General features: G+C 32.1%; 3 protein-coding genes across 4 annotated transcripts; all 3 read right to left on the reverse strand.

Moving 5' to 3' along the window:
• Positions 1–1,336: 1,336 nt before the first annotated feature.
• Positions 1,337–4,678, reverse strand: LOC122295725 (calcineurin subunit B-like). The gene is made up of 6 exons (XM_043104828.1): positions 4,371–4,678; positions 4,138–4,262; positions 3,865–3,961; positions 3,654–3,763; positions 2,414–2,488; positions 1,337–1,615 (listed from the first exon to the last, which is right to left on the reverse strand). The coding sequence occupies exons 1-6, from the start codon at positions 4,438–4,440 to the stop codon at positions 1,565–1,567; spliced, it is 528 nt and encodes a 175-aa protein (XP_042960762.1). The 5' UTR covers positions 4,441–4,678; the 3' UTR covers positions 1,337–1,564.
• A 2,454-nt stretch (positions 4,679–7,132) lies between these two features.
• On the reverse strand, positions 7,133–10,964 carry LOC122297823. 2 transcript variants are annotated; one of them, XM_043108028.1, is made up of 6 exons: positions 10,810–10,957; positions 9,987–10,114; positions 9,193–9,262; positions 8,712–8,897; positions 8,519–8,558; positions 7,133–7,543 (listed from the first exon to the last, which is right to left on the reverse strand). In XM_043108028.1, exons 3-6 carry the CDS (start codon positions 9,193–9,195, stop codon positions 7,461–7,463), a joined length of 312 nt encoding a protein of 103 aa, XP_042963962.1. In that variant the 5' UTR covers positions 9,196–9,262; positions 9,987–10,114; positions 10,810–10,957; the 3' UTR covers positions 7,133–7,460. The 2 variants fall into 2 exon arrangements, with proteins under 2 accessions (XP_042963962.1, XP_042963961.1); XM_043108027.1 differs by lacking the exon at positions 9,987–10,114 and having other exon boundaries at positions 10,810–10,964.
• A 2,417-nt stretch (positions 10,965–13,381) lies between these two features.
• On the reverse strand, positions 13,382–15,060 carry LOC122297404. The gene is made up of 2 exons (XM_043107453.1): positions 14,255–15,060; positions 13,382–14,167 (listed from the first exon to the last, which is right to left on the reverse strand). Exons 1-2 carry the CDS (start codon positions 14,270–14,272, stop codon positions 13,802–13,804), a joined length of 384 nt encoding a protein of 127 aa, XP_042963387.1. The 5' UTR covers positions 14,273–15,060; the 3' UTR covers positions 13,382–13,801.
• Between the last annotated feature and the right edge of the window lie 10,347 nt (positions 15,061–25,407).

The raw sequence follows: 25,407 nt of genomic DNA on the forward strand, positions 1-25,407 counted from the left end.
AGCCTGATCTAAAGTTGATTTTTTTAATCTTTTGACTAATCGTTGCATTGTGGACCCACTTGGCTCCCTTGTCTTTCCCCGCAAAAAGTAAATGGAGTTCTTTAAAAGGTACGGAAGCGGAGAATACAACGGCTACAATAAAAAGTTCTTGCATTTATTTATGAGAATCCAACGTGAATCTGAGCTGACAAGATGAAAATATTTTAAAGGATAGGATTATAGCAATGATGGTTGTCTAAATATTACGTATTCTTTTAAAAAAATAAAATTTATTATTAAAAAATTCATCTTTTTTCATAAATCTGATATTTATTTATTTTTAAATAAAATGAGCATTTTATAACTACAAATATTATTTTTTTTCAAATAATTCACTTTCATATTTTGAATGAAAAATACTGCCTCACAGAAATTATTTTTATATAATTTTTTTAGTTAAAATATTTATAATTTTTAATTGTTTAAGCTTGAGAAATAAGTTAATGATGATGATTTAATACATTAATACTTCATCCTAAATTTCAATTAAATATCATCCTGAAAAACAACAAGTTACACTAATTGTATATTGAGTTTCATGCTTCAAGGTCAGAGCTATGAACTTTTTACACTCTCAAATGAATGATTTGACCCAAAAATTAAAAAAAAAAAATGCATCCTTCCTACTCCTAACATCCACACAAACGAAATAAAAGCTTAAGAAATGGAATATGTTTAATATTTGACTTTTAGTGAAAAATATGTGTTTTATGAAGCCAGTGTCAACAAGATGACAACCTTGACATACTGCTCAAGAATTTTTAATATGTGAATATCATAATACTTGGATCATCAGTAAAATAGTCATGTTCAACAAGACGTATCAGTTGAGCTGAAACTATCTATTCAATAAGAGAAATGATATTTATAGTAATACGTTTCGCATTCTTTTCAAAATGAATATATAACATTTACACAACCCATGGCTGTATTTGACATTAATTTTGACATTAATTATTAAATTTATCTCTGGTTGAGTTTGAAACTTTGAACCCTGTATTAAGTGGGAGACTATTTTTCTAGCTTCGGATAATTTTTTAACTTGGTTAGAGTAAAACAACATTTTCTTTTGTCCATTCTGTTTTATCTTTAATGTGCAATCCAAAGGACTCCTCAGAGAGAGAGACAAATCTGGCTTTCCTAGCCTGTTTTCAATTTCCAAAATCAAAAGGGGAAATGTTTCCACCTGTTTTTGTCTCATTATTGGTAAATGCTTACTTGCGGAAGTTATGAACAAGACAAAAGGTATGCAGCAGAGTGGCACCCAGCAAAAACAGCGTCATCAACAAAATGGAAATGAATGGCTAATGTGCTGCTGAGAACAATTTAATTCAAATGTTCCAAGTTTATTAATTAAATACAGTACAAGCATCTCCCTGCCATGGAACTATAAGCAGATTAATGGTGAAAATCCTAAAGCCAAGAAATGCCTATGGAGCACCAAAGGGAGAACAGGAGAATAATTGACATAACAAATGACAACATTTAATGTTGTTTACAAGAATTTATTTTTGTTCCTTCGAGTTTAATCCACTGGAACCTCGACCTCCATCTTCAAACCAGTATTGCCAAGAATCTGCATGAAGCAAAGGCAAAATTTCTTTTAACAGCTTAAACAAAACACTAAACACATACATGTCTTAATGCAATGGTGTCTGCTCAAAGTTCAAAAAAAAAAAAAAAAAAAAAGTCAGTTAAAAAATATCTAATACACATATACATATGTCATGCACAATCTAGCATGCTGAGACATTTGATAAAGACTCCTTATATATCAAGTAAGCTACAAAATACACAATGACACCTCAGTAACACATCTTAGTAGCTAATGATGGGAAGGAATCACCCTAGAAAATCTTTTAGAAGATGGCTAATGATAACAAAGTGAATGAGCCATATTAAAGCAAAAAATATCTCTCAAGAAATATTAGAATAAGTAATGGATGCTTAATAGGACAGGTTCAAGGACACTAGAAAATGCAATCTCGTAGAAATCTTTTTTTTTTTTTTTTTTTTTTTTTTTTTTTTTTATAAGTAAACATTCAATACCGATAGGCGTAGCTAAGTCCACTGGATGCATACAAGAGAAACACCTAGTTGGGGTGCAGAAAATCTCCGTACATACAAAATCCATACAGAATCAGTATTTCAAAACTCCCATCTCACATCCTCAATAAACTCTTCAACAACTCACCTAAATGACCATATGCATGCCCCTACTGTCATTACTCATACACAAGAAGGAAACTATAAATGAAATGTTTCATAACAATTAAATTAAATACATTTAAAAAAATTAGTGCAAAGTATTTGGAAAAACTTCATGAAATCTTAAATACAGGGAAATTTATTTTGAAATAAATCTAAACAGTACCTTCATGAAGTCGGACAAAACTAAAAAAGAATCCTTTGTGTAGCCTGCTTCCTCAAGGACTTGGGTTAGAACTTGCTGTACCAGATGCCAACAAAACCACACACGAGAAACAAGATGTTCAGCAGCATAATAAGTACAGTACTTGTTTAAGCTTCAAATTTTACTATCTCCATAAGCAGTAGCGAATATGATCTGTCCCAAGGTTTCTAAGTTAAGACATGCTATGAAGATCAGTAATATGTAAATACAGCTGATTTGGTTCAATGCCCGTATGACAACTTAGACCTAAATTTCCAACCCTGTTGGTTGCCAAATCAGGTAATATTTTATTAGTCCAATGAGCTCTAGCACGAAAAGTACTTCCCCTCTTACAAATAGATTGGAGAGTGGTGTCATGGGTTAGAGAAAGAACATATTGCATATATTGGAATCTTCATAAATCTTAAAAATAAAAAAAATAAAAATTAAAGAACTTAAAAGTCCAATAGCCCCATGCCAAAGAGCATCAGCATTTTGAAAGTGCCAAATTAGACAATGCCAAGTCTTTCAAGTGTCTCCCCTTTGTATTTTTATTTTCTGTTCGTATTGTTTCCAATAACCAGATCACTTGAAAACAAGCTAAAACCTAGATGCAAATACCATGCAATTGGAGATAACTCTGAGGGCATGTTTGGACACTTCAAGAATTCTCATAATTTTTCATAATTTCATTCCCAAACATCACCCAAACAAAAAACACTTTTCGATTTCAAATTTTTAACCTTTTCATTTAATCATTACCTAATCATTATTCAAACAAAAAAATCAATACAACTTTTACAAACTTCTTAACAAAACACAAAAATCAATACAAATTTTACAAACTTAAAATAAAAATATTAAAAAATAATATTCAAACAACTTTTTAATTTTATAATATTTTTATTCAATTTTTTCTCTCTCATTTCCCAAAACCTAATAAAACATATTCATTCAAACTATTTCACTATTATTCACAAAATTCTGAGATACAAAAGGCCACTGGAGACGGCTAACACAACTCAGTTGGCATGTTCATTGCCCTAAGTTAAAGGCAATCCACAACAGTTCACTTCACAGATTAAAAAAATTTTACGCCCAATATCTACTCAAGAGGAACCTTTAAATTGTACGACTACTGGAAACCTGTGGATTAGAAAGTAAATTTATATAAATTGCATAGTCCCAAACCTTTTAAAAAGGCTACTACATGAGATCTAACCTCTCTCTGTTGTTGAGATATAAATTGTCCAGTCAAATCCCGCAAAACTTCCAGCATGTCATTCATTGCGACTCGCCCATTGCCATCCGAATCGTAAACCTTAAAAATAACTAGGGAAAAACGAGACGCTATCAATCCAATAAATGGGAGTTCAGAGAATAAATTTCTAGACAAATGACTTCACAGAAACTACAAGAAAAAGAGTCTTTACATTCAATCTTCTGTTGTGTGGTCGCACGAGGACTGAATGCGGACAAGAATGCCACAAATTCCTTAAAGTTCAATCCATCCAGCATCCTCAACAATCTCTGTAAGATAAATGACGCAGTACCACTATCTTAGTAACCAAATTGCACACAAGAAATAGATATAACCATAACATGCATAAATACATACAGCAGACTATAACAACTACAACATTACAACTTATGTGTACGCCATATGCTTATAGACAATAAATGTACACACACAGCAAAAGGGGGACCTGAGACACAGGGTTGACGGCGAATTCAGGAACGGACAAGAACTCCTCGGCAGATATGAAACCACCGCCATTGCGATCGAGCTGACAAAACCTCTGGTACAGTGACACTATCTCCTGCTGCGAAACTACGCACCGAAAACAAATCTACGACTCATAAACCCTAAACTTCACCATCCATAAAACACGAAATCCAAAACGACCAACAAGAATTTGAATAAATGCGTAAAACTTACAGGTGCAGTTGCAGTGTTCCTGAACCTCTTCGATATCGTACTGCGTGAGCATTGACGATGTGTTACCCATGGTGGTGGTGGTGGTGGTGGTGGTGGTGAAAGTGAAGACTTTCGGGAAGTGGGAGCGGGAATCAGTTGGGATGGGGATGTATGAGAGCTGTGGAAAGCCCAACTAGATTAGATGATGAGAAGAAGATGGGAGGAATTGGGAGAAACAGGCAGACAGCTGACAGCCACCTTGGTGAGGTCGCAGTTCGTCGGAAAGCGATGTAAAAAGAAGTTGGTTGGTTGGTTGGTCATTCAATACGAAACGGTTTTTGTAATCTTTCGTCGAGGTTTATTAAAAGCCACCTACCCTTGAATCCTTTGATTTAATTTTTTTTTTTATTTAATAAAAGATAAGTAGAGGAATGATATTTACGATTGGGAAAAAAAACTACTATTTCGCTTAAGAGCATCTCCATTAAGTTTCTTATAAAATTTTTTATAATTTAACTTAAAATTATATTTTTTTAAATTTATCTTTAAATTTTATTCATCTTTTAAAAACTTTCTACATTTTATTTCTCCTCCCTATCTCTATTATATTAAATAATATTTCTCTATTTTTTTTATTACTTTTTTCTCTCTCTTCCATTTACAATCTTAACTTCTAAATTTTTATCTTATTATCTTTTTTTTATATATAAATCAAATTATATAAAATAAATACTTCACTTATTATAATATAAATACTTTTTTTGATTGATATTGAATTTGTAAAAAAAAAAAAATTCACAGGCACTATAATCCAAATAATCTCTCCAGCCACCCTCTCTCCTCTTTCTTCATCTCCACGAAAAAAAATCCCAGCAACTTGCAAGTCTCATGGAACACCTCTCTCTCAAAACCTCACTTGTTCCAACGTCCCAAAAACTCCAAATCTCTCTCCGAAAATCTCCCTTCGTTCTCCAGAAGCTAGCCTCCTTCTTGCCCAGTCTATTCTCACTTGGCCCCTTCGTGGGACCTTCCTTTTGGCCTCATCCTATCCGTAAGTCAATTTCTCTCTCTTGCTTTCTTCATGCTTTTATTTGCAGCTCAAAACAAAATGTATTGGCCGTGGAGATGAATGATTAAGTTTTGAAAACTTAAATTTTAGTGCTGCGTGAATTTTTGGTGCTGAAGTGCATGGGGAGTGGCCAACCTTTTACAGAGAAGAAGATGCGGGATGAATGAGAGAATGCTCGGGAAATGGAACAATGCAGATGTATAGTACTTCAACAAATATGGAAAATTCGTATACATACCGAAAACGAAAATCGCATAATGGGAAACGGGATGGAGATAGATTTTTTTAGCAAAAACCCTAAATTATTTCCTAAATTATAAGGAAAAATAGAAGATGTAGATTTGGATGAGGATGCTCTAAGAATTACCGCTTTAGTTGACCACTTGCCAAATTATTATTTTTTTAATAATTAAAAAAGTGATTTTAAGTGTATTGATATATTTTTTTTTTTTTAAATATAGTTAAAAAAAGTGAAAAGAAAAATTAAAAAAAAAGTTCAAAATATGAAAGCGGTAACAATGAGCAATGCAACTCAGGCGGCAGAATAATACTACTCTTACGATTTTATTTAATTTTTATCTCAATCATCTCATCTTAACTCATTATTTAAAACTAACTCGAGAGAACTTATGCGAGGAAAATGATTTCATGCAAGTTCTAGTATACGTGAACTATGCCTATCTATATCAATGAAATAACTTATTCAAAAAAAAAAAAATTACTTTCATGAATGGTAGCGGATGTTGCCGTTATGCGGTGGAATATGTGCATCAATTTTAAGATTGCATTTTCTAAATTTCATAACTTTCAAATGATTGCAAGAAACATCTTGTGTCTTTGGCCATTGATTTTGTTGTCTAAAAATAATATTTTATTTATTTTTTATTTATCATATATTTTTATATTTGTGTAACCAAACGAGACTTAATATTTTGCTTATATGCTTATTGTACTCTAATAGATGCTACAATAACTTCACCTTGATTAGGATTTCTTTGGGGAAATTGAAGCTGTTGTGCTTCCTGTTGATCTCATTGCTGCATCAGAAGTTGGTAAATAAGAACTTATTTAGATACTAAGAATATCTTAAAATATCTATAAATAGTAATAAAATAGTTTATAAATAGTAGTGAAATAATTTAAATTAAAATATTTTATTAAATTTTAAAAAAAGATAGAGAAAATTTTGAATAAAATATTATAAAGTTCAAAAATTATTTAAATATTAATTTTTAATATTCTTTTTATTTTATAATTTGAAAAAAAGTCTTTTTTTTTTTGAAAAATTTGTAATAATTAGATAATAAATAAATCAAAAGGTTGAAGATTTAAAATTAAAAAATTTTATGTTTAAATAATGTTTAGAGAAAAAATATCTAAAAATACCTTTAAACATATGATTCCAAACAGCCCTAAAAGGTTGTTTAGATAGTTAGATGAAAAGGTTTTAGATAAAAATTAAAAATTAAATAAAATTTTATTATTATATTATTTTTTAATATTATTATTATTTAAAAATTTAAAAAAATTAAATTATTTATTATATTTTATGTAAAAATTTAAAAAAATTATAATAATAAGATAAAATTGAAAATATTTCCCAATTCAAATGCCTCAAAATCCAAACGCCTCTAAATCTTTTGATGATGGGTCCCAACATCTCAACCGTGTAAAAGAGTGAGGTAAAATATAGAATCTGGCCCAATGAGAAGGATTAAGGAATTTGATTCATTTAATTAAATGGATCAAGTAACGATAGACTCACACTAACCCAATTTGACATGACCCCGATCCGAATGATCAGCCCTAGTTTTCTACATTTTTACCTACCCAACAAGAACCAACTCTAATAACTGAAACCCCCTTCTTTTTTAATAACATCTAGCTTTTAATTTTCACTCACCAACCAAAATGCTCTTCCTAAGCATGTCTTCAAGATAGTGTAGTGGTACAAGAATATTTATTGGACATGAAGTAAATGGCAATCCAAGAAGCCTTTAATTTTGATTCCTTGACAGGTTAATAACCCTCCTGAGGTTCTGTTACCAATTGCCACCATCTCCATCACGAGATTGATAGAAGTCGTTTGGCCGTACAATGTTCACCTCCTCAAACTCATTATCATCTGGAAGCAAAAAGGAAAGACTGTCATAAGTTTATTTTAAATGGTAAACAAGTTGGACACAGTTGAGATAAGAGGACTGCTATAACTACAAAGAGATTACACAAAAGCAATCCCACAAACTGACGTAGTTTCATGTGATTCGTTAGATCTACTTTACAATAAAAGTAACTTTATAATATAACGAACCACATAAAGCCATATGTCAGTTTGTGGGATTACTTTTACTCAATCCATTTGTGGATAAAGTATTTCTCAAGATAAAAATCTCTAACAATCGTCCAGAAACTACCATGAATGAATTCTACTTGTACAATGACCAAAGTATGATCTCCAGTTGATATTCATGGTTGCCATTCGCTCAAACAACAATCAGTCAATATAAACACATCAATTTTTGTGAGCAGAGAGAAACATCTTCACTAGTTTAGAAATAAACTCATATATCTGTTTGTGAAAGGTAAGAAAAAATATACAAATAGGGTTGCATCCCAAGTTTGGAAAGTGCAAAAATAAAACTATATTGTTGCATCCCAAGTTTGGAAAGTGCAAAAATAAAACTATGTTGTGTAATAGAATAACATATTGATGATAGTAGTTCTTTTTTATAAGCATTGATTGTGATAGTAATAAGAACAAGATCAACATGTAAAGTGCCTGTCGGCGTGGAATACTTCTCAATATACGAAATATAATCCAGAGAATATTATATTTCCTCTCAGATATAGATCATCTGAGCTCCTAACTATTTTCTACAAAGAGTGGCTTAGGGTAGAACCAAGGTAACATTATAGAAGTTACACACATACAACTTTTTTTGATAAGTAGTTACACACATACAACTTAACTTTAGTTCGATCAGTAGACTTACAAACCAACATTACGAAATAAATAAAAGAGCCAGTTGGTACAAAAGAGTTGCATAAAAGAGAGAGAGAGAGAGAGAGCAAAGTGAGAAGGAGGGTTTCAGGAAACTACCTTTTCTCAAGGTCAGTGCCACAACTGCATCATTTTCAACCTAAAAAATGCATTGACAATGTTACAACATATTTACAGCTCACACGATTAGTGACAGAAGGTTTTAAGGGTCACACCAGAAAACAGTTCAGTCACTTTCGAGCACTAATTTAATAATTACAATAATCAGAAAAAACGTTGCAATTGATGGTACCTTCTGATCTGCCAATGTCTTTGAATCCTCTAATACTTCCCCGGTACCAACTAGGATTAAACGCTGATTGATAACTGGTTGTTCAATGAGGACATGCAATTTCTCCTTTATGTCTAGAATTGTTTCAGTCGGATCACATCGAATAAAGTAAGTTGTCTTGATACGCTTAACACGGATATACATAGCCTGTATTTACAACATGAATCAGTCAAAAATTTGCAGGAATCCAAAAGAGTGGGAGGTTTGTTTTTAGAACTCTAACAGTAGCGACTAAGGAAAGTAGAACTCCAACAATTGCTTCCTATAAAGCATGACCGGCATGACTTCCACGCTTTCATATCTGAATTCATTATCTTGATCACATACTAATCAATGTAATCATCTTATGTGGAAAGTGATTCATCTATGTTCGTGCACTAACTAAGACATTTTTATACTGAATAACAGTCCTACAATTGACACAAATTAGGGATGCACATACCATATTAACTGCGCACTAAATAAAGCTTCAGACCCAACTTGGAATGCTTCTTTCTGATGTTGTGGAACACCTGTAGAACATTATGTTTGGTGCAAGTGAGAATGATTTTGGAACCTTTTTACTTAAAAAAAACCTAATTAAAATCTGAAAATGCTCAGAAATACTTCGTCTAATTATCTCACCCTTAAAAGATATAAGGTTTTCTTTGTAGCAAAGAATTAATTTAACTTTATCAGTAATTCAGTAAATATAGTAGAAAAAGCTCCAAATTTTCAGCAATGGAGCTTCTTATTATGGCTGGGATCCCTCAGAAAAAAAATTAAGCTACAACACGAGATTCCAAACTCACAATTGAAAAAAATCAAGCTACAACACTATCAGAATAACAAAGCTCAAAGCTTTGTCTTGAATCAAGACAGTTCTAGATCATGGAATAAGGATGTTAATCACCCTGATTAAGATACGTCCTCTGTTAAGCACACTTTTAGATTTTTTTTTTCTTCCATATAACATTGTAGTTGGGTATGAAGGGGATTGACGAATGAGTTTCTGGAACGACTAACTCCATCTCTCCCTTTTTATATATTAGTATGGATAGTACTTAATATGTTAATAGATATGTGGGCTCCATCTACCTTCATGAGACGATAAATATAGAGATTGAAAGCAGTAAAATACATCAATCACGAATAAAACAATTCTCAAGGCTGAGATGCTTGTATACATCCGTGTTTGTGTGTGTGTGGCTGGCATATCTATCTCAAATTCATGCTAATTATTAGTCTTCTACTTACCAAGTTATTGTCTGACTTTGACATAAATAGTCCTCAAACTTTTAATTGAAGATTTATTGTTTGGTTGTTCTCGGGTGCTTGAAATTTAAAAGGAAACGCCTTTCCGTAATCACCATGACAGACATTACCTAGGCACCACACTGTAATCAGGTTGGCCATAATCTAACACAATAGTAACCTCAAGGAAAGTTTATTGATTCCGAGAGTCATCCAAAACAATAACAGAGGAAACTCATGCCAAAAATGATGATAATAATATCTTCCAGAAACTACTCCCAGCCATCTACAACCTAATCCCACAAAAGGTAATGTGACTGTAACAATAAGATAATACTTGAGGAAACAATTAAAGAGTAATAATAAAATAAAATAAAATAAAATGAAATGAAATTCATAGTAAATATCAAAGAAAAATCCAAATCTTCAAGCCATTCGATGGGTTTCCACCTAACATTCCCCTCCCAAAGAACAGCGTTCATGAATTCTCATCTCCCTATATTTTCAACACCGCAGAACTTCAATTATCATGGCACAACGGCCCCCAAAAAAGCCCCCGCTTCAATTGATAGGTACTTTGCGGGTTACAGAGGTAAAACCGAGAAGCAAAAAGACTGACTGGGGGTTTCATTGGCGAGCTCAAGCTCAAGAACCTCCATCCCCAACCACTTCGCACTTCCACCAACAGCGATCACAGAAACGCACCCCACTAATTAATCATACAGCTAACTTCAAACCACACCCACCAACTAAAAACCACAACCAAGCTTACAAAGCCCCCGTCAAAACAGCCATAGCCTATTTGCAATAGAGGGTAGAGAGTCACCTGGGATGGATCGGAGAAGGGAGAGCACTTAAGAGTCCGACCACGCTGGGAAGATGGGTTCGAAGTCGATGGGCTACACCCGTCGCTTTATATTCGGCAAAATTGCGGTCAATTAAAAACTAAAAAGGATGAGATTTGTTTATTTATCATCTTTCAATTCGTAGTCAGTTTCATCTGTCTATTTATTTAACGAAATATATCAATTGAACGCAAAGAAAACCCATTTAGAGCATCCTCATCCGGTTTCTCATCATCATCCCTATAATTTAACTTAAAATTACATTTTTTTAAATTTATTCCTAAATTTTATTCATCTTCTAAAAACCTCCTATATCTCATTCCTCATCTCTATCTCTATTCTATTAAATAATATTTCTCTATTCTTTTTTTATTACTTTATGCTCTCTCTTCCATTTACAATCCTAACTACTAACTCTTTTGTCTTATTATCTTTTTTTCAAATATCACTTTCTACTAAATATTTATATGATTATGACTACCCAATACAGTATTTTTTCAAATCATTAATCGTATTATAAAAATAGTAAATTTTATTAATAAATTAATACATTTTCTAACGTGATGAAAATTTTATTTAGAAGAGTACTCTTTATCAATTAAAGATTAATGAGGATCCGTAGTCACGTATTGATGATATAATTTTTTAAATTGGTTGTAATGGTAATATTACCTGTCCTTTCTCCAACGATCATATTTTTTGTCCTTTTTACAACGGTAACATTTTTTGTCATTTTTCCAACGGTAATATTTTTGTCTTTTCTCTAACGGTAACTTTTTTTATCTTCTCTCAAACGGTAACATTTTTTGTTTGTAGTGTAACGGTAACTTTTTTCTCTATAAATTAGCATATTGCTAACATTCACATTCTCACAAACTCAAGTCTCATTTCATTTATAGAACAGAGATTTTATTCTATCCTTTGATCTCCCACTCCCTTCATCAAATGGCTCGTACCTTCTTTCGCAAATTATTGACATACGTATCCTTTGAAGATGATAGCGATGTTCATACTGAGGAGGTCGATGGACAGTCATCGAGGCAGCGTGACAATAGGCACCCACGTAAGTTTATTCGGCGTGATCATGCCCAGGGGCACGAGCGCCTATTTCGTGATTATTTCGCAGAGAATCCAGTATATCCCTCGAATCTATTTCGAAGGAGATTTCGGATGAGCCGTCCCCTATTTCTTCGTATTCTAAATGAGGTAGAGTCTTACGAGCCGTATTTCGTCCAGAGAAGAGATAATGCCGGAAGACTCGGTTTATCTTCAGTGCAAAAAATAACCGCAGCACTTAAAATACTGGCGTATGGGGTTACTGGAGATTTTATGGATGAATACATACGTATTGGTGAAAGCACTGCAATGGAGAGCCTAAAAAGATTCTCTGAGACAATAGTAAGTGTTTTTTCAGATGAATATTTACGGTCTCCAAATGCTAATGATATAGCCCGATTGCTGTTGGTTGGTGAACAACGAGGATTCCCAGGAATGCTCGGAAGCATTGATTGCATGCATTGGAAGTGAAAAAATTGTCCTGCAGCCTGGAAAGGTATGTACTCTGGCCACATCCATGAACCAACTATTATTTTAGAAGCAGTTACTTCATATGATCTTTGGATATGGCATGCATTTTTCGGTATGCCCGGTTCACATAACGACATTAATGTGCTAGAAAGATCTTTTATTTTTACGGAACTTGCTCAAGGGCGTGCTCCTGCTGTCAATTATACTATCAATGGCAACGACTACACTATGGGGTATTACCTTGCGGACGGTATTTATTCCAAGTGGCAAACTTTTGTGAAGACGATTCCATCACCACGAGGAAACAAGAAGAAAAATTTTGTGAAAGCACAAGAATCCGTAAGAAAAGATGTCGAGCGTGCATTCGGAGTACTTCAACAACGATTTGTTATCATTCGTGGACCTTCCCGAATGTTCAAAGTTAAGGACCTAACAAATATTATGAAAGCATGTGTTATTTTACATAATATGATCATTGAAGACGAACGTGATGATAGTGAGAGTCCTAACATTGAGTATGATCAACTTGACGATGATCTTCCAGAATTGTCACGCAATCATACAATTGAGCTTACGGACTTCATCCAGCATCATCATCATATTAGAGATAGCTCAGCACATCATCAGCTCCAAGAAGATCTAATTGAACATCAATGGTTATTATATTCCCAACATTAGCCCTGTTGCATTTAAACTATGTCCTCTTTTCCTTCGTGTTATTTACTTTTATTGTTTGAGTTGATATGGCATGCATTTGTATTTTCTTCATGTTATTTAAGATTTATGTTTAACTTAATTTGCTTTGAGTTTGTATTTCCTTCGTGTTATTTACTTTTATATTTGAATTGATTTGCTTTGCATTTGTATTTCCTTCGTGTCATTAGTAACTATGTTAATGGTAAAACCCTTTTAGTAATGCATTTCCTTGAGTATAATCTTTGCAATCTATATGATGATGAAAATTTTATTTTTAATAAAAATTAAAATTATAATAACATATTACCTGCACAAGCATATTGAGGGACAATACTAAAAATGTTAAAAAATACAATCACATGCTTTTTATATATTTATCATTGTTCAAAACAAAAAATAAGAAATACAACTGAAAATGGTAATATTAAAAAACAAGAAGTTCAATCTTGAGAAGTATTGCGTCTCGCCATGATTTCCCTCTGGAGTTACTGGAAATATAACCGCTGCAATTCAGGCATGCCACTCACGTCCATCATCATAATGCGCTGATCTTGATCTTTCGTAGCAAGCTCCACTTTCTGCGCCTCCAACCTTAACCTTTCGTCCTCTTGACGAATTTTGGCGAGCTCCTTTTCCCTCTCAATTACCATCTTCTCGGCCTCCAACCTCAGTCGTTCATCCTCAAGGCGTATTTTTTTTTTCCTCTTTTTCCTTGTCATACTTCATCTTCTCGGCCTTCATTCGATAAAACTATTTCTCCTGAGCGCGTGACTCCTCCAAAAGAGTATACTTCATCTTCCTGAGTTGGAAAGTTTCCTCTACTTGCTTGCTTTGGGCTTTTCGTTTTCCTTTCTCAGCTTTCCTTCCAATTGGTCGGTCCAACTCGATAACTTCATTCTCCATGACTTCATCCGCCACAATATCAAAAGCTGAATCAATTGTAGCGCCAGAACATCGAGTTGGGGTCGGGGATGGGGACATCGTCTTCCTTTGTTTTGGATCCTCCTTTGTGGCGCGCCAAATCCACTTAGGTTGGTCCTTCAACAGGTGCCAACAATGCTCAAATTGGAAGGAGCATTTTTCTAGCGCTTGGTACATAACCTTGGCCTTGTCGAACTTGCATGGAAAAAAAAAAACAAATGTTAAACCAATATAGAAGATAATAAATTTTAGAGTAAAATAAGAAGGATTTCGAATTTTTACCTTGTCTTGGTCGGTCATGCCACTTTGATTTAACCCTTCAACTTGGGCTAGTTTCGCACAAAATTTGTTTGTGGCCTTTTGGATAACCGACCACCGATGAATTAAAGATTTTATTGTCTGCTCATTTGTGGTTTCTTTAAATTGCTAGAAGTACTCATAAATTTTTTTTCATAGTTGGGAGTGTTTTTGATTTGTTCCCTGAACGGCATCAAGGCTACAATTTAACCAAGCGGAGACAAGTAACTTGTCTTCTTCGGGGGTGAAATTCGCACCCCTGACTGATTTCCTAACGCTGATGGGCTCGTTAGGGGGTAGGGTTGGAGAGTCATCAAGGGTAATTGGAGAAGTTCCACTTTGCCCACCATAAGTGGGGTCGAGTTGAGGATCTTGACTAAGGAGGTTGGTGAAGTACATACTAGTCAAGTCTTGTGAATCCATCTCTAAAAAAACATTTAGAGATTAGAAAAGATATTTGAATTGATGTATGGTTTTTGATCAGGGCTCAAGAACCAAATGGCAATACAAAAGATAAGATTGCCACCCACTCATAGCTGCAACAACCGGTTGTCAGTACTTCATGGCCATCCGGGTTACCTAGCCATTGAGGAGATGGTAATCAAAATCCCGTATCCCCACATGCTGTTGTCATCATCACAGCCGAGGAGGTTGAGTTTATACATTTATTTCTCTATCAGAACATAATACAAAACACCAACCAAACAGTATGCAAATCATGAAAATTTATATAAGAGCATCCCCATCCGATATACATTATTAATATAACATATATTAATAGGAGAAATGGCTCAGAATGGTGTAAATATGCTCAGCATGCGTAAGTAAGGTGGCGAACATCGAATGGCTGCAAAACCCCACTCGGACCCCGATTGCCTTTTGTGGAAAGTACCACAAACTGCAATATGGTCATCAGAATGAGGATTACCCCGCCATATCGATGGGTCCCCTAGTACACTAGTGAAATACCAACATTATAACCATCATCATAGCCTGTTAACAGCTCCCCTCCCCGACATATATGAATAACTGCAAAGAATCCAAAAAGGGGCAAATATTCAAGCAAACTACAAGGAAACTGTCACAGCCACAATACTATTATCCAACAAGATTGAGTATGATCATAAGAATAGGCAAGAGCTCTAGCTATAGGATCTACACGGTGCAAAACAAAAATTCTTGCATGATTTTCTCAAGTGTGTCATCAAGCAGCTTAAAAGGATTTAAAAAGACATACTATGGAAAAAACGATGCTCATACATTTATATAACTACATTTATGTCCACCTCTTAAAGCTGAAAATTAAATCTTTTCCAAGTCTGAAAAGGGGCATATCAAGTTAAGGCAAATTTGACAGTATATATATATATATATATATAGATGGCAAAGCAACAAAACAGAGATGACTGCGAAAAAGAGAGCTAAGCTGTGAAATGAGAATTTTTACATCCAAGTAAACTGCTTTACACATGCACATTGAATTTAAAAAGTATAACCATTTCATTTGACAAGCAGCAAGGTCCTTTTAGTAAAGAAGAAATATAATCCTCATCCGGTTCCACAAGCATGTATAATTAAAACAAGGGAAACCAATAACTACTTAGGAAACCAGCAAATCCGCAAGTATAACCATTTCATTTGACAAGCAGCAAATCCGCAAGTAAAGAAGAGATTTACATGAAGAGGTTCCACAAGCATGTATAATTAAAACAAAAAAAATCAAGAACTACAAAAGAAACCAAAGCAGATTCATTAAATTATAGAACAGTTAAAAGAAATCAATAACTAGAATAAAAATAGAACCTGGAACTACAAGGAAAAGCAACAAACAATTGACCTTTGATCCTTAATTACAAAGGTGCAGCATATGGTTTCATGAACTCTTTCCACAAGCATGTGTAATTAAAACAAAAGAAACCAATAACTACAAAAGAAACCAAAACAAATTCATTAAATTATAGAACAGTTGAAAGAAACCAATAACTACAATAAAAACAGAACTTGGAACTACAAGGAAAAGCAACAAACAATTGACCTTTGATTTTTAATTACAAAGGTGCAGCATATGGTTTCATGAACTCTTTCCACAATCATGTGTAATTAAAACAAAAGAAACCAATAACTACAAAATAAACCAAAACAAATTCATTAAATTATAGAACAGTTGAAAGAAACCAATAACTACCATAAAAATAGAACCTGGAACTACAAGGAAAAGCAACAAACAATTGACCTTTGATCCTTAATTACAAAGGTGCAGCATATAGTTTCATGAACTCTTTCCACAAGCATGTATAATTAAAACAAAAGAAACCAATAACTACAAAATAAACCAAAGCAGATTCATGAAACCAATAACTACAAAAGAAACCAAGAACTACAATAAAAACTCGGTTTAAACTACAAGGAAAAGGTACTCAAAAAGTGTAATTAAGATCCTAAATGACAAAGCTCCACATTATCCAAAATGAACTGTTTCCACAAGCATATATAACTAAAATAAAAGAAACCAAGAACTACAAAAGAAACCTTTTATAAATACATGAAATTATAGAAGTACAAAAGAAACCAATAACTATAATAAAAACAGAACATTAAACTACAAGGAAAAGCAACCGAAATTTCAACCTTTGGAATTTATCAAAAGCTGGTCCAGAATATGGAACCAAGAACTCTTTCCACAATCTTCCTTCCAATTAAAACAAAAGATACCAAGAACTACTGATGATGCCGAATCAAATTCATGAAACCAAAAACTACGAAAGAAACCAAGAACTAAAAATAAAAACATAACAAGAACTACAAGATAAATCCTCCAAAAGTGTAATTAAAAGGCTTACTCATCAAGGTCCACAATATCCAAAATGAAGAGGTTCCACCAACATGTGCTATTAATCAATGAAACCTCCATCTCAAAACATCATCACAGCAAATCAGCGCCATGTTTAGTGAATAAAAATCCATGCATTTTATTCATGACAAAGGGGCATATGAGTAACATTTTCCTCTACCACACAGCCAAGACATGATATATATATACTAAATAATCAAACAAGTCCAAATGCAAATCCAATTCTGAAAGAGAATTTCCTTCGTATAAGATTTATTATCGGCCAACAAATTCCAACAGAATCACAAATGCATGTGATGCTCATATAGGTCCATGTTATCAAATGGATCCATCCCTTTCCCTCGAGTTAAGGTATGAAAGAAAGCCAACAGAATCACAAAGTAACGCAGAGAGAGAGAGAGAGAGAGAGAGAGAGAGAGAGAGAGAGAGAGAGAGAGGGAGAACCTGAAACTTATAGGCGATTAGCCCCCAACACCGAGGTGAGCTGTGAGAGCTGCGAGCAAGAAATAGTCAGAGATTTCCTTATCAACAAACACCTAAACTAAATGCAATAAGCCGTGTACTTTGAAGAGAAATTTCAGCTCTCACAGCTCTCCCATGGCGTCGAGAGGAAGAAAAATGGGAAGAAATCAACAGGAAAAATAGAGAGAGGAAACAACCAGAGAAGAAAAATAGTTGGGTAATCGGGGAAGACAATCAACCAAAGAATCGAAATAGGAAATTTTTCTCTTATTTTATTCGGTGATTCACTGGTGCATCGATGGTGCTTGAAATGTGAGGGAGGAAGCAAACCATTCACCCTAGCGAGAGGGAAGAACACGCGGGACAGAAGGGAAAAAACAGGAGACAAATACACGATGCGGATGTACAGTAGGTCCCCAAAGATGGGGATTTCCTGTACAGACCGGAAACATAGATCGTAAAATGGGGAACAGGATGTGAGGTGTTTTTATGGCAAAACCCTAAAAAAATCTCTAAATTATAGGAAAAACTTCCATACGCAGACTCGGATGGGAATGCTCTTATAAGGAAAGAGTTATGCTTAGGAATCCTATACCATATACATGTTGAATAGAGTTAGTAATATTATATACAGTTTTATAATACCTAAGTTTTGAATATTATTTAAAAAAATAAAATTTTTTTCATATAAATCTTATGTTTATCTATTTTTTTAAAAAGAATATACGAGATTGTATATTTTAAAACTGTAAATATCATTTCTCTTTTTTAAAAATGTAAAATTATAATATTATTTTTTTAAAATAATAATTTTTTTTACATTTATTTATCAATAAAACTGTATACGTAATCTTTCATTCAAGACTTCAAATAAAATTTTTTAAAAATTAATATTTTTATATAAATTATATATATATATATATTTTAAAAAGAATATACGATTATAAATATTATTTTTGGTAGCGTAAAACTGCTGAATAGAATTATTCGTAAGGTAACAATCTCGTCTTAGATGGAGATTGATGATATATGCCGACCGTCGGATGAGATTGTGTGGACTGAGGAGATTCTAGTCAAATTGTTTGCGTGAATATTCCGTTAATTCTTTTGAATAAAACTGCAAGATATGATTTGATTTGGAAAAATAAAAAAAATAAAAAAGGGAGAGGTCGTGCGCGTTAAGGCCACTTCGTGCCAAGTATCATAGGGATCCGGATTCGAAAACTCTTATGAGATCTCATCACAGTTTCTTGGGCTAATGGCCTCTTGCCACGTGGTAAGTGGTCCTTTCGGCCGAGATGATATGGTTAGTGGGTCCATGTATACTCCTGGGATGGCTTTTTTCTTTTCTTTTTTTTTTTTTAGTAATTTGAAAAGCAATAATGATATCCTATATTTTTTCTATTGTTATTTTACTATTTAATGATTTTTTATTCTTTAAATCTAGGTTGATAATTTGAAAAAATAAAAATTTTCTATAATTTAAAAAAAATTTAATTAATTAACATAATTACGTAATTTAATTAAAAATAAATTATATTTTATACAAATTGATTAAAAAAATAAAAGAATGTCAATTTCATGAGTAGTATATTATGTGGACCAATTCGTTAAATGAGTGGTACGATACGATCGTATAACTCATTTAATAATTAATTTCTATTGGATTAATTTAAACACGACTTATTTAATTAATTTTAATATTTTTTATTTATTTCATATAAATGAGTTAAACTTATTGGTATATTTATTTCAGCCAAAATCCAAAACTAAAATTATACTCAATTTTCAAGTAATTTAAACTTGAAGCAACGAAAACTCAAGCTAAAAAGATAAGGTTATGTTTAGATGTTAATATCATCTCAGTCTATTTTAAACCAATTATTGATAGTACTATTATTTTTTTAATTTTTTATAAAAAGTTTAAACTCATCTCCACCTGATTCATATATTCAAATATATATTTGGACCTATTTATATTTAAACCCTAGCTAAGAAGAAATAATAACATTCATGTTTTGGGTTGTGACTATCGTAAGGATATATACTTAAATTCGATATTTTGATTACACAGATGAGATGAAATAAAAATTATAAATTAAATAATATATTATTAAAATATAATTTTTATTTTGAAATTTAAAAAAGTTTATTGTTTATTATATTTTGTGTTATGGACATATTTCACTACCACTTACCCACAACTACATGCAACCAAAGATCAAGATGGTTTGGGGGATTCGAGGGAACATTTCCGATATTTAAGTCAGTAATCAAATAAATGTTTTTCAATACCAATGAATTAAATGCCTTTTACATATCTAGATTCTTCATTTATATAAAGCCTCTGAAATGTTTTGTTATTACATGATAACGAACACATGTTCTTTGAAACTCAAACTCGGGGATGAAGGGCTCATCTCATATTTATTTAAAATGATAAGTACTTTGATCCCACGCCACTTTCGAATGGTTATTCAATTGGTGTTAGTGATGCCCCCAAAATTGAGTTGTGCTTTTGTGTAGTGAGATGGGTTATGGGCTTGACTAATGGCCTCGGCCCATTTGGGTTTGACCGATTATAATGTCCTCTCAATTTTGTACGAAAATTTAAAAAAATTATAATAATTATATAATATGATGATCTACCAAATCAAATCAAATCTTATTCTATAACAAATTTATATACATACTTGACCAGCAGTTAGAAATTCTAACTATAATATATATAGATTGGCAAATTTTATTTACAAGTCGGTGTGGATAACACATTTAGTAAATTGCTTATAATATATAGTTTGATTTAAAACATAAATTTTAAAATTTAATCTTATCAATTAAATAATATGAATAATACCATTTTGGTTCTCTCCAATATTTTAATTGAAAATTACGTAGTTCAGAGGAAAACATAGTCATGATTATATAGTTTGGCATGATGGTGCATAGGGTTGCAAACGAATCGAATCGAGTCGAATTCGAACAAGGGGTTAAGAGCTCGTTTAGCATATATATCTACTCGAACTCAACTCGAGCTCGAAAAAGATTGAGAATTTCTGATCGAGCTCGACTCGTCTAATGTAAAGTCTGATCGAACTCGACTCGAACTCGAGTACAAAAAGTACTCGAGTTGATACGAGCTCGAGTAGCTCAACTCGAGTTCGATTTAAATCATACCCACAATTTTTTATTTTTTATTTTTGTTGGCTGAAGTAGAAATGAGATTATTTCTCTTCATCAACTTTAACTAGAATTATGATAATATATATTAAATTGAGTTCTTAATGATTATTAGACATAAATCAATGATTCATCACTTATCACAATATAATTAAAACTTACAAATAGGTAAAATAATAATTCCAACAAAATCTATCAAACTTACAAAAATAATAAATTATAATTTCAAATGATAAATCACTAATTACAGTTACAATTTCCAGCAAATTTACTAAAAGAATAAACTTAGCAGCTTCAAAAGCTTACAAACTTACAAATAATGCCCATTACAAATATAACACAATTCAATGACTTAGTTCTTAGTAGCTTTAGAGCTTGACAAATAATAATAAACAAAAAATTATTACAAATAAATTAGTAGATTGATAAAACAATATCAAAGCCTCCATGGCACACATTCAGAAATCTGACTAAAAATTAGACGAAATATCAAAAAACAAGCCCACTTACCTTTGTTTACAAATCTCTATCAAATAATAAATTCCATTTCTTTGATCACCAAGTACAAAAAGAAACACTACAAAATACATTCTTATAATTATTCATATTTCTCCATTCAACACAATTATACTTTTACAAAAAACTAGGGCTGCAATTCAAGTAAGTCAGATATTCAATTAATGAAATTACTTAGATCCAAGCTTCCAAAAAATTCCAAATTCCCAACCTTGTCTAGTTGGACAGGTTCAAGCCTCCAACCTCTAATGAGTCAATAAGTTTGATCCACAAAAATAATTACAACTTTTGTCTTAAATAACATGTTCTATCATTGTTCCTTGTAGTATTTCTAGTAGATCAATTCACAAAAAGAAAAAGAGATTAAAAACTAGTCAAATGCCAATCACCATCAACCTATAATGCAAAACACACACGATATAATTAGCAACATGATATAACAAAATAACAATTCAAAAATAAATAGCATTATACCAAAAAAGCAAAAATATACACTTGTCACTTGATTCCCATCAAGGCAGTAAAATCTCCTCATAAGTTGGTTCTTCTCTCTAGAAAATGAAAGAAAAAATTAGTTAAGACAAGTTCTCAATAAGTTAAGACAAGTTATAGATGGCAATAAAAAATCATTAAATAAAATTATACTTATATTTGATGATTTTTTCAAATAATCAAGTAAGATACGTACACAAAAATTAACATTACATTTGTTCTTGTTATAAACAGGAAACCTACAATATGGCATGCATATAACTTTCTTGATATCCACAACAGCCTAAAAGATAATAGTTTAGGTGAAAATAAATAATTAATGAGAATGAAGAAGAAAGCATCATAATATCAACTGTGGATTGCATGCCAATTTTTAAAAACAATAATGCATTATATTGGGTTGTTCTCATTCCTTTGAGAGTTACCTTGTATGTCACATCTGTGAACTGCGATTTCCCAAATAAGAATTCATCCTCAGTGAGCAAATTGATTACACATTCTCTTACTTTAAGCTTAAGGTCAAACTCGGATTTCCTAGCCTCAAAACAGGAGTACTCAAAACCAGTTAGGAATATGAACTAGTTCCTCTGCTTCTAAAACCCAATAGCCGTTACTACTGCTGGAAAGAAGGGGAAGTCTTTTACATAAATATCATATAGAATGAATCTCAGTACAAGATTGAACCTGTCCATGCTATATAATATTTCTATTGCTAGCCATGTTCTATGGATAGCGTTGATGCTATATATGTGTGTGTGTGTGTGTGTGTGTGTGTGTGTGTGTGATCAATGCCCATTTATCAACTATGCAATTCCATAAACTTCAAACAACTCACTTAAGAAAAAATCTATAGTCGTATTTGATATATAGAATGTTAACTTCACACATGGTTAACCCCCAAAAGAAAGCAATAGCAAAGAAAAGAGGCCGACCAAAAATAAACCAGATCTGTGCAAAACAATCTAGCAAAAAAAATCCAGATCTAGCAAAAAAAACCCAGATCTAGCTAAAACAAAAATACCCAGATATAGCAAAAAAAAAAAAAAACCCAGATATGTGAAAAACACATTACAAGAGAAGTGCAACGACCCATGCATTCAGGCAGCTTGCGTTTCCGGCCATTCTGAAAATAAATAAATAAATATATATCAATGAAAATAACTCTAATTATAAGGTACCCCATTGGCTCGGTCAAAGCAAGATTCAATAAATTGCAATTTGTAGCACTTAGATAGTCAGTTTTCCACTTTATTTTGAAAGAGAAGCCTCCACATGGATCGACATAAAAGGCAAAATTATAAAGAAACAAATAAACAAGAACAGAGCAGCAAGACCCTTACAACAAATTTATCAAGTTTAGAGAAGAAAATTTAAGAGAGACATATAAGGAGATCTTCACAAAAAGAACAAAAAAAAAAAAAAAACAACTGAAGTTTACATGGCTAGGAAGAGACACTCTAGTGGTGAGACCAGGGATGATAAAGCTCTGGATGGGGCCGTGACAGCCTGAAAGCGATTTGTTAGCATCAGGCAAAGGCTGTCCGGCCGATGGGTGGCGAAGATCAAGGACACCTTTCAATAGAGTGTGAAAAACACGTAGTTGAGAGGGATGAGGGATCTAGGGTTTCAAGGATTTGGGACGATTCTGGGATTCAGAGAGAGAGAGAGAGCGAGCGAGAGAGAGAGTGTAATTATTTTTTTAGAACAGTGCGGCGCAGAGAGGGGGAATGGGAAAATTAGATGAAACTAGGGTTATGGGAGCTCCAAAACGATGTCGTTTTGGATGGGTTTAGAGGGCTGGGCTCCAGCGCACGGGCTGGGCCCTTCATATTACCAAAGCCTACAAGATTTTTATTATAGTATTTTTGTTATTTCCTATAGACTTATAGTGTCTTTTAAAAATGAAATAAATTAAAAAATATTTTTAAAAAATACTTAATAAATTTTTTTGCAATTGGTCATTTGTAATGTGGTTTAAATAATTCAATAAACTTGTTTCTACTTAAAAAAAATGACATTGAAAGAAAAGCTTTTTGTTTTCATAGATAAAATTTTACCTATATTTAACTAAGATGCTTTAGGCCATATATTTCTCTTATTATCAATTTATTTTCCATTATATTGATATTTATTTTTCATATATTCATTTTTCTGTTATACTTAATAATTATTTAGGTGAATGCTATATAATAATTATATTTTAATAAGAGCATATGAAAATGTAAATATTTATTATAATAGATTTGTATTTTTCACAATGCACATGTGCCTCTTACTAGTAATATTAAATATGGCCAAATAATCAAAATGAAATTAGATAAGAAAGTGTAGTAATCAAATTAAAGTTGCTTACTCTTTATAAACATTTGACTCAATAATTCTTTTGTGAACTTAATACATTATTATACTCAACATTATTCCTTCGTCACCTTGTTATACATAAAGTAACAAAATATATTACTTATATGAAGTATAAAAATAATACATATAAGTTTATAACACATAAAATATATACAATAAAAGAATATATGTAAGAGTATATATATAAATATTACGAGTATTGTGACGAGCTCAAAACGAGTCGAATCGAGTTTATACGAATATTGTTCACGAGCCTAAACCGAATCGAGTCGAGATTATACGAGTTTTGCTCGTTTAATATTCGAACCAATATTAGTGCTCACGAATGACTCATTTATTAAATGAACCGAGTCCGAGTCGAATTTATATGAGTTGATCTCGAATTGTTCACTAGCGGCTCTGTTCGTTTGCAGCCCTAATGGTGCAAGAAGTACTTGGACTTGGAGTGATGATTCATGACAAAATACAAATGTTTTTGTTTTTACCGTTTAAGTATTTTTGAATAATTATTTGTGAAGAAATACACCATGTAGTCCTTAAAACATTTTGACATAACAACAAGAAGGATACATGGTCGGAATTTTCTATTCTTCAGTGACGGAATTCTTAATACTAACCTTATTTTACAGGTGGCTCTACCGCTATTGTTGGGAGCTCCCGATAGTGTATATATATATATATATATTTAAAAAAAAAAAAAAAAAAAAACATAAGGAGCCCTTAGCGTTAAGAATAACATTTTCCTATTCTATATTATAAGGGTTTTTCATCTTTAGTCAATTGCTTAAATAAAAATGAACTTAAAATGTGACATACTGGTTGTTGATTAATATAATATAAATTTTTAATTTTATTATTTAAGTCTATTATATATAATATAATATTTATTATATACACTACTTATACTATATTAGTATAATTAGACACTGATAAATTAGTAATTATTAATAATAAATATTAAATTATAACAATTAAATTTAATATTAAAAAAATTATAATATTAAACTTATGTAATGCCATATGTGTAAACCGTAAGCTAAAAAAATCGGATTGAAATTAAAAAAATTTTGATTTTGATTTTGATTTTATCTTATATATTTATATACTTTAAAATTATATATATATATATATATATTTTTATCTTAATACTGTATTTAAAGTTATTTTTATTAAAATAAATCGTATTTTACCCTAGACAACTGCTGTTCTCGCAAATAAATAAATAAATAATAATAATAATAATAAACCTGCTGTTCTTGTTAATTTGAAAACAAAA

The sequence above is a fragment of the Carya illinoinensis genome, chromosome 15 (genome assembly GCF_018687715.1).
Source record: "Carya illinoinensis cultivar Pawnee chromosome 15, C.illinoinensisPawnee_v1, whole genome shotgun sequence".
NCBI lineage: Eukaryota > Viridiplantae > Streptophyta > Magnoliopsida > Fagales > Juglandaceae > Carya > Carya illinoinensis.

What these genes read in the sequence shown, in the direction of transcription:
- LOC122297823 (XM_043108027.1), bottom strand. An exon ending in AGACATTGGCAGATCAGAAG is followed by an intron (nt 8,559 to 8,711) that starts GTACCATCAATT and finishes TGCATTTTTTAG; the next exon opens with GTTGAAAATGATGCAGTTGT. An exon ending in GGCACTGACCTTGAGAAAAG is followed by an intron (nt 7,544 to 8,518) that starts GTAGTTTCCTGA and finishes TTTTGCTTCCAG; the next exon opens with ATGATAATGAGTTTGAGGAG.
- LOC122295725 (XM_043104828.1), bottom strand. Translation starts at nt 4,440, where the DNA reads ATGGGTAACACATCGTCAATGCTCACGCAGTACGATATCGAAGAGGTT. An exon ending in CCGTCAACCCTGTGTCTCAG is followed by an intron (nt 3,962 to 4,137) that starts GTCCCCCTTTTG and finishes TTTATCTTACAG; the next exon opens with AGATTGTTGAGGATGCTGGA. An exon ending in TTTTGTCCGACTTCATGAAG is followed by an intron (nt 1,616 to 2,413) that starts GTACTGTTTAGA and finishes TGCTTCATGCAG; the next exon opens with ATTCTTGGCAATACTGGTTT.